The 9,100-nt window shown below is 47.7% G+C and overlaps 1 protein-coding gene across 1 annotated transcript; it reads right to left on the bottom strand.

Moving 5' to 3' along the window:
- Positions 1-690: 690 nt before the first annotated feature.
- On the bottom strand, positions 691-1,074 carry EID2B (EP300 interacting inhibitor of differentiation 2B; the record flags this gene model as incomplete). Its single annotated transcript, XM_080703575.1, has 1 exon — positions 691-1,074. One exon carries the CDS (start codon positions 1,072-1,074, stop codon positions 691-693), a length of 384 nt encoding a protein of 127 aa, XP_080559701.1.
- Positions 1,075-9,100: the final 8,026 nt, after the last annotated feature.

The raw sequence follows: 9,100 nt of genomic DNA, 5'->3' as shown, positions 1-9,100 counted from the left end.
AATAAATACGTGGCTTTTTCTACTTGAATATTTACTACTCATCTGAAATACTTCGGGAGACACAAAGAGTAACCTTACATTCAGATCTGTTGGCTGACATAAACCACAAATTCTGAAATCCCCGAGTTCTTTCAACAGCGTTTCATCCTGATGGCGACAGATTCCCAACTGTGTCATCTCCAATCTTTTCCATCATCTGGGTCCATGTCTACGGATTCTATAATTTGCCATTTTCCTTAAGGCTTTATCTTTGCAGAACCATCCATTATGGTGAAACAATGTTGAGTGTCCACAAATGCAAGGGGGGGGGGGAGGCTAACCAGCAGTCACAAGGCGCAAGTCCGAGGCGGGCGCGGGTCCTCCCGGGGCTGCTCCGGGCTCCTCCCGGGGCTGCTCAGGGCTCCTCTCGCGGCTCCTCCCGGGGCTGCTCCGGGCTCCTCCCGGGGCTGCTCCGGGCTCCTCCCGCGGCTCCTCCCGCGGCTGCTCCGGGCTCCTCCCGCGGCTCCTCCCGGGGCTGCTCCGGGCTCCTCCCGCGGCTCCTCCCGGGGCTGCTCCGGGCTCCTCCCGCGGCTCCTCCCGGGGCTGCTCCGGGCTCCTCCCGGGGCTGCTCCGGGCTCCTCCCGCGGCTCCTCCCGGGGCTGCTCCGGGCTCCTCCCGCGGCTCCTCCCGCGGCTCCTCCCGCGCGGCCGCTCAGTGCGCCAGCGGGCCGGCGGCGGCGGCGGTCAGGGCCAGCGCGAAGGCCACGGCCTCGGAGTCCATCTGCGGCGGGTTGGCGTCGAAGGCCGCCTCGCGCGCCCGGCAGCCGTCCACGAACAGCCGGCGGCGCTCCTCCACGCCGCGCAGCAGCCGGGCGGGCGCCGCGGGGCAGCTGTCCAGGCACTGCTGCAGGAAGCGCCGCGGGTCCACGCCCAGCAGGCCCAGCTGCCCGCGCAGGTTCGGCGTGGACAGCAGGCCGGGGCCCGCCCGGGGCGCCGAGCCCGCCGCCCGGCCCCCGCCCGCCGCCCCGGGGCTCGGGCCGGCGCCGCTCGCCGCGCGCACCCCGGGCGCCGCGCTCTCCGCCCGCAGCTCCGCCATCCGCCCGCTCCGCGCTGCAGGACCGCGGCCCGCGGGAGGGGCCGGCCGCGCATGCGCGCTCGGCGGGCACAGCGCCCCTAGCGGCCGCGGGCGCTCCTACGGCGGCAGCCACCTGTTTAAAAAAAATTTTTTTTTGGCAGTACTGGGGATAGAACCCAGGGGCATTGTACCTCTGAGTTACACCTGCGGCCCTTTAAAAAAATTATTTTGAAACAGGGAGGGTCTCACTAAGTTGCAGATGCTGTCCACGAACTGCGATCCTCCGGTCTCATCCTCCCTAATGCTGGGATTACAAGCGTGCGCCACCACGCTCGGCTTACCTGTTAAATTTTATTTTGGGGGTTTGGAGATGAACTCAGGAGCATTATATCTCTGTGCTGCAGCCTCAGTCCCCTTCCCCCTTTTGAAACGCTCTCAAACCTGTTATCCTCCTGTCTCAGCCTTGCACGTAGCAGGGATTACAGGTGTGCACCACTGTGCCTGGCTTTAACAGAAGATTTTTTTTTTGTGTGTGTGTGGTACTAGGGATTCAGTTCTGGGGAATTCTACCTCCAAGCTACACCCCCAGTCTTTTTTAAAAAATTTTCCCCTGGTACTGGGGATTGAATCCAGAGGCATTCTACCTTCCAGCTATACCCCCAGTCCGACTTTTTTTTTTTTTGTGGTACGGGGGATTGAACCCAGGAACATTCTACCTCCGAGCCACACCCCAACCCTATTTTATTTTTTAAACGGTATCGCTAAGTTGATGCGAGTTCTCACTAGTTGCTGAGGCTGTCTTGGAACCTGAAATCCTCCTGTCTCAGCCTCTCAAGTATTGAGATTATAGGCACGCATCACCATGCCCAGCTTTATTTTGTTTTGAAAAAGGGTCTTGCTAAGCTGCTGTGCGTCTCACTAAGTTGTTGAGGCTGGCATCCAACCTGCCTTCCTCCTGTCCCAGCCTTCCACATACTGGGATTATGAAAAAGCCATACCATGCCCAGTGTGAGATTGGTATTAATGGGCTTTTTTGTTCCCCCCCTTTTTTTTTGGGTGGTACTGGGGGTGGAACTCAGAGGCTTTCTACCTCTGGGCTATACTCCCAGACCTTTTTTTTAAAATATTTTTTTTTGGAAACGGTCTCACTAAGTTGCTGAAAGCCTCACTAAGTAGCTGAGGCTGGCTTCGAACCTGTGTGATCCTCCTGTCTCAGCCTCCCAAGCACGGGGATTAAAAGCATGCGCCACCACGCCCGGCTTTGCCCCCCTTTTTTGTGGTGCTGGGGATTGGACCCAGGGACCTTCTAAACCTTCTATTTTACCTGGTTTACATCCCCAGATATCTCTCTCTCTCTCTCTTGGAACAGGGTTTTACTAAGTTGCTGAAAGCCTCACTTAATTGCTGAGGCTGGCCATGAACCTGCAATTCTGTCTCAGCTTCCCAAGTACCTGGTATTACAGGTGTGAGCCACCACATCTGCCTTTATTTTTTATTTGGAAACAGGGTCTCACTAAGTTGCTGAGGCTGGCTTTGAACCTGTGATTCTCCTGTCTCAGCCTCCCAAGTATGGGGATTACAAGTGGGTGCCACCACACCTGGCTTTTTGGGTCCTTCTGTATGGCCCACTTTTCCCTGTTTCTCTACATGTATAGTGAGATTTTATTTATTTATTTATTTATTTATTTATTTATTTATTTATTTTGTGGTGCTGGGGATTGAACACAGGGGCATTCTACTATGATGAAACGGGCTTCTTGAGAAGAAACCTGGGGTTTCATCATAGATGAAACGGAGTTTCTTGAGAAGAAACTCAGCATCTCCGTACAGGGTTCTTGTCTGTGGTGAGCGAAGAATGATACCCGCAGACCTCAGGAAGGAGAGTTAAAGGTTTATTGGAAGCAGCAGGGAATGGGGAAAGGTGGCTGAACACCCCAAAGGGGTTGGAACTCTGAGTCCAGCAGCTGCCTTCAGGACAATACTTGAGAGTAGCCCAAGCCGACCATGCCCTCAGATGCACTCTGCCTTCTCTCAGGGCCAATACAACCTGCGAGAGAGAGAACAGCTCCCCAAAAGGGGAGGGGGTCCCGAGAGGGAAAAGCCCCAATTTGCTGTCTGACTAAGGCAAAGGCCTGACCGTTTGTGACCTCTTTTGGTTAGGGTGACTTTGGGAATTCTGGGAAGCAGCTCTCAGGATTTGCATAGGGTATTTGCAAGTCCTTGAAGAATCTCCTTTCAGATTTGCTGGTGAGGGGCTCCTGGGTTTGTTGATTAGTAAACAGATGGCTTTGTGAAGCTCTGGTCCTTATCTCTGAGCCTTTGGAATTTCAGGTATTTGTTGCCCCTCAGGAAACTCAGGAAATTAACTTGAGCTAAGTATAGTTAAGAAGAAAAAAGAAAAATGTAATTCTAAAAAATATGAAGTGGTGCACGCTTGTAATCCCAGCATTTAGGAGGCTGAGACAGGAGCATTTGGGTTCGCGGATAGCCTCAGCTACTTAGTGAGGCCCTCTGCAACTCAGTGAGACCCTGTTTCAAAGTAAAGAATAAAAAATAGGGCCGGGGTGTAGCTCAAAGGTCGAATGCCCCTGGGTTCCACCCCCAGTACTGAAAAAAAAAAAAAAGAAAAAAAGAAGAGAGGCATTGGAAAAAGGAGAAAAATACAAATGGGAGCATACATAACAAAAATGAGACTCTAAACCCAACATGTCGGGTGTATTCATTTCGAGTCACCCCTCGATGCCAGTCTGGTATGGAGCTGTATTTCTATTTCCTGTATTTCTATCTTTCTAATAAACTTCTTTAAATCTTCCAAAAAAAAAAAAAAACCCAACATGTCCATATATTAAATGTATATGAATGATAAACACCCCAATTAAAAGCCAGAGATTGTTAGATAAAAAGCAAAACCTAATTAATTACATACTGTCAAGAAGAGATGCAGCTGGGCGTGGTGGCGCACGCTTGTAATCCCAGCATTCAGGAGGCAGAGACCGGAGGACTGTGGTTCGTGGACAGCCTCAGCTACTTAGTGAGGCCCTTCGCAACTCAGTGAAACCCTGTTTCAAAAAACAAAAAGCTTAAAAAATAGGAACAGTGGTGTAGCTCGGAGGTAGAATGCCCCTGGGTTCCATCCCCAGTACCGCAAAAAAAAAAAAAAAAAAAAAGATGTACTTTTCTGTCTGTTGTGCTGGGGATGGAACCTAGGGCCTGGTATACACTAGACAAGTGTTCTACCACCGAGCTCTACCCCTCAGACAAAGAAGAGGTGCACATTAATAGCAACCTGAACAGCCAACCTAGGCAACTAATTAAGCTGCAGTCCCAGCCTTAAAAATCTGGTCTTTGTGTGTGTGTGTGTGTGTGTGTGTGTGTGTGGTACTGGGTATTGAACCCAAGGGCATTCCTACCTTCTCCAAGCTACACACTCATCCTGATTTTTTTTTTTTTTTTTTTGGTGGGTTTGGGGTTGGAACCCAGGGGCATTTGACCTCCGAGCTACAGCCCCTGCCCTATTTTTTATTCTTTATTTTGAAACAGGGTCTCACTAAGTTGCGGATGGCCTAAGTAGCTGAGGTTATTCGCGAACCGTGATCCTCTGGACTCAGCCTCCTTAATGCTGGGATTACAAGTGTGCGCCACCACGCCCAGCTTTTTTTTTTTTTTTTTTTTTGGTGGTGTTGCGGGTTATTGAACCCAGGGGCATTCTACCTCTGAGCTACTACACCCCTGACCCTGTTTACTTATTTATTTATTTTTATTCTTTATTTTGAAATAGGATCTCACTAAGTTGTGGAGGGCTTCTCACTAAGTAGCTGAGGCTGTCTGCAAACCACAATCCTCAGGTCTCAGCCTCCAGAATGCTGTGATTAAAGGCGTGTGCCACCACGCCCGGCTTTCTTCCTTCCCTTTCCTTTTCTCCTTCCTTGCAGTACTGGGGATGAAACCCTGGGGCATTTTGCCTCTGAGCTACACTTCCATCCCTAATTTTTATTCTTTTTTTGGAAACAGCACCTCACTAAGTTGCATAGGGCCTAAGTAGATGAGGCTGGCCATGATCTTGAGACCCCCGCCCCCCTCCAGTCTCAGCCTCCCAAGTACTAGGATTACAAACGTGTGCCACCATGCCAGGCTTCTGGTCTCATTTTTTTTTTTTTTTTTCTGGTATGAGGCATAACCCAGGGGTATTCTACCTCTGGGTTATGAGCTATACCCCAGCCCTATTTTTTATTTTGAGACAGGGTCTCACTGAATTGCAAAGGGCCTAAGTAGCTGAGGCTGGCTGTGAACTGCAACCCTCCTGTCTCAGTCTCCCAAATGCTGGGATTACAAGTGTGCACCAACATCTTTATTTTTTGTTTTGAAACAGGGTCCCACTAAGTTCTTGACACTGGTTTTGAACCTGTGATCTTCCTGTCTCAGCCTCCCAAGTACTGAGATTGCAGGGTGGTACTTGGGGTGGAACCCAGGGGACTTTTCTACTTCCCAGATCTATTTTATATTTTATTTGGAAACAGGGTCTCACTAAGTTGCTGAGAGCCATACTAAGTAGCTGAGGTTGCTGAGAGCCATACTAAGTAGCTGAGGCTGGCTTTGAATCTGTGCGATCCTCCTGTCTCAGCCTCCCAAGCGCTGGGCTTACAAACCTGTGGCACCATGCCTGGCTTCTGGACTTTTATTAAACTATCAGATTGGAAGCTGGATGTGGTGGTGCACGCTTGTAATCCCAGCATTTGAGAGGCTGAGAGAGGAGGATTGCAGTTCCTAGACAGCCTCAGCTACTTAGCAAGGCCCTTTGCAACTAAGTGAGACCCTGTTTCAAAATAAAGAATAAAAAAATAGGGCTGGGGTGTAGCTCAGAGGTAGAATGCCCTGGGTTCCATCCCCAGCACTGTAAAAAACGAAAAAACAAAAAAACCTGTCAGATTGGTAAGGTCCACACATTTCATGGTTTACTGTGTTGACTAGGTAGTAAAGAAATATCCATGTTCCTCAATTGCTAGTGAGAGTATAAAGTGATACAGGTACAGACGGCAACTTAGCAATATCTATAAAACTTCAAATAAGAACCTTTGACTTAGAACTCTCGCTTCTGGAAACCCATCCTACAGATGAAGAATCTAAGAAGCTACTGATTATTAGATGTACTATTAGTTTCATAAAAACCTAAAAAAAAAATACTGTATCAAAAGCCCGGCATGGAGGCACACGCTTGTAATCCCCACGCTTGGGAGGTGGAGATAGGAGGTTCACACAGGTTTGAAGCCAGCCTCTCAGGCTTAAGAGACCCTGTTTCCAAATAAAAATATAAAAAATAGGTCTGGGAGTGTAGCCCGGAGGTAAAAGGGTTTCCAGGAACCCCAGTACCAAAAAATAAAAAATAAAAAAGCCGGGTGTGGTGGCACACATTTGTAATCCCAGCGCTTGCGAGGCTGAGACAGGAGGATGGCACAGGTTCAAAGCCAGCCTCAGTGAGGCTCTCAGCAACTTAGTGAGACCCTGTTTCCAAATAAGGTATAAAATAGGTCTGGGAGTATAGCCTGGAAGTAGAAAAGCCCCTGGGTTCCACCCCCAGCACCACCAAACAAACAAAACCAAAAAATCTGTATGTATCATACTATCTATCAAATGGAAGAAGTACCTTAATTTAAGATGTTGAAAATGAAAAGTGAACTGGGTGTGGTGGCGCACACTGTCATCCCAGTCTGTGGGAGGCTGAGATAGGAGGATCTCAGGTCCTTCACCAGCCTCAGCTACTGAGTGAGGCTCCCTGCAACTTAGTAAGACCCTGTTTCAAAATTAAAGGATTTCTGTTGAAAATTCCAATGACAACTTGATTTCCTCCCTTCATGCATTGTTTAGTTTTTTGCCTCAATTCCCAATTGATATTTTTTCAGTACTGGGGCATTCTACCTTTGAGCTACACCCTCAGCCCTATTTTTTATTCTTTACTTTGAAACAGGGTCTCACTAAATTGCAAAGGGCTTCACTAAGTAGTAGCTGAGGCTGTCCTCAAACCATCATCCTCCTGTCTCAGCCTCCCAAACGCTGGGATTACAAGACTCCACCGATTTTTTTATTTTTATTTTTTTTTCAGAACTGGGGCTGGAACCCAGGGGAGTTCTACCTTTGAGCAACACACCCAGCCCTATTTTTTATTCTTTATTTTTTGAAACAGGGTCTGAGTTACAAAGAGCCTAAGTAGCTGAGGCTGGCTTTGAACCTGCGCAATCCTCCTGTCTTAGCCTCCAAAATGTTGGGATTACAAGTGTGCGCCACCTCGCCCAGCTTGGATTTTTTTTTTTTTGGTGGTATTGGGGTTCCTGGAAACCCTTCTACCTCCTGGCTACACTCCCAGACCTATTTTTATATTTTTTATTTGGAAACAGGGTCTTTTAAGCTGGTGAAGTTGGCTTCGAACCTGCACAATCCTCCTGTCTCCGCCTCCCACGCGTGTGTGGGGGGGATTACAAGCGTGCATCATCACGCCCCTGGATTCGTCCCTGGTCTCTCTCTCACACACACACACACACAAATACATTTAGAATTGAAGCAATACTGTATTTGCATATATGCCATGTGATAAGCATACAAGATAAACTATTATAGACTTTTTTTTTGCCCAAAGAAAATGATGGGAAACAACCCATCATCCACCAATTAATTTCTGGTTAACTGTAACTGCAGAGTGGAAAGAAATGTAGTCCTAGAAAAGAATGGGGAAATTTAGTGGTCGGGAAGGATCTTCGAGATATGTTAATGAAAAAGCAATGTAAGCAGGATATGGTGAAGCATGACTGTAATCCCAGTACTTGGGAGGCTGAAATAGGAGGCTCTCAGGTTTGAGACCAACCCCAGCAACTTAAGACTTTCAGAAATTTGGTGTGAGTTTCAAAATAAGAAATAAAACAGGATGGGGTGGCCAGGCGTGGTGGCGCACGCTTGTAATCCTAGCGCTTGGGAGGTTGAGACAGGAAGATCGCACAGGTTCGAAGCCATCCTCAGCTACTTAGTGAGGCTCTCAGCAACTTAGTGAGACCCTGTTTCCAAATAAAATATAAAATAGGTCTGGAAGTATAGTCCGGAGGTAGAAAGCCTCTGGGTTCCACCTGCAGTACCACCAAAAAAAAAAAAAAAAAAAAGGGGATGGGGTGTAGCTCTGAGGTAGAATGTCCCTGGGCCCCATATCTAGTACCAAAAGAAAAAAAAAAAAAAAAAAAAGAGCAATGTATAAATCAGTATATATGCCAGCTGTTGTGACTTAGTGAAAAATAAATCCATATTTACATTCGATTGTGTATACATAATGAAACTAGGACAGAGAGGAACTGGAGCTGTTGACAGATGCTGTGTTAGGTATGGGTGAAGAGGGACAAGGATGGGAGGCCTTTTGTATTTTATATTCTTGGGACTTATGAATAGATGCTTACTAAAAAACCTTAATGATAAAGAACTGAAATAAAAACATTCAGCAATTTGGTGTTTTTGGAAACACGATTTATCACATAATATATACAATATTTACTTTTGCTTGCCATTTCAAATGCTTCACAAAACACAAAATGAGTCTTAAACTAAAAACCTGTGTATTGAATCTGAGATGAAGACAGCACATATTCTGACGAGGTCAAGTTCTTTCCCCCGCACTCCAGTCCTAAAGCAGCTGACATTCTTTATTCGTTTCGTGGCTACCTGGTCATTTCCTTCTTCATCACGGGCTGTTATCAGCGACTTTTCTTCAAGTCTCAAGTTCATAAAACCATCCTTTACTCTGGAACGAAGTCACGTTGGGAGACATTTTATGTAACACAGGGAAAAGAATCTGGATCAACCACAACTCGGAGAACGTTACAGGAGTCACAGAATGCATTCGGCATTTCCCCCCATTTCTTTTCTGATGCTTTTTCACGGTTCGCTTCCTTTGTTAACCCCCGAATGCCCACGGCCTTACTCTGTATATATATGAACTTTGCAAATCAAGTTGCAGGATTGGTTTGTCTTGAATGCAGAGAGAGAGAGATACTCTTGGAGTCGCTGCACCGCGCAA

Source organism: Muscardinus avellanarius, assembly GCF_963383645.1.
Source record: "Muscardinus avellanarius genome assembly, chromosome: 10".
Classification (NCBI taxonomy): Eukaryota; Metazoa; Chordata; class Mammalia; order Rodentia; family Gliridae; genus Muscardinus; species Muscardinus avellanarius.
This window is presented reverse-complemented; position numbering and strand designations above follow the sequence as displayed.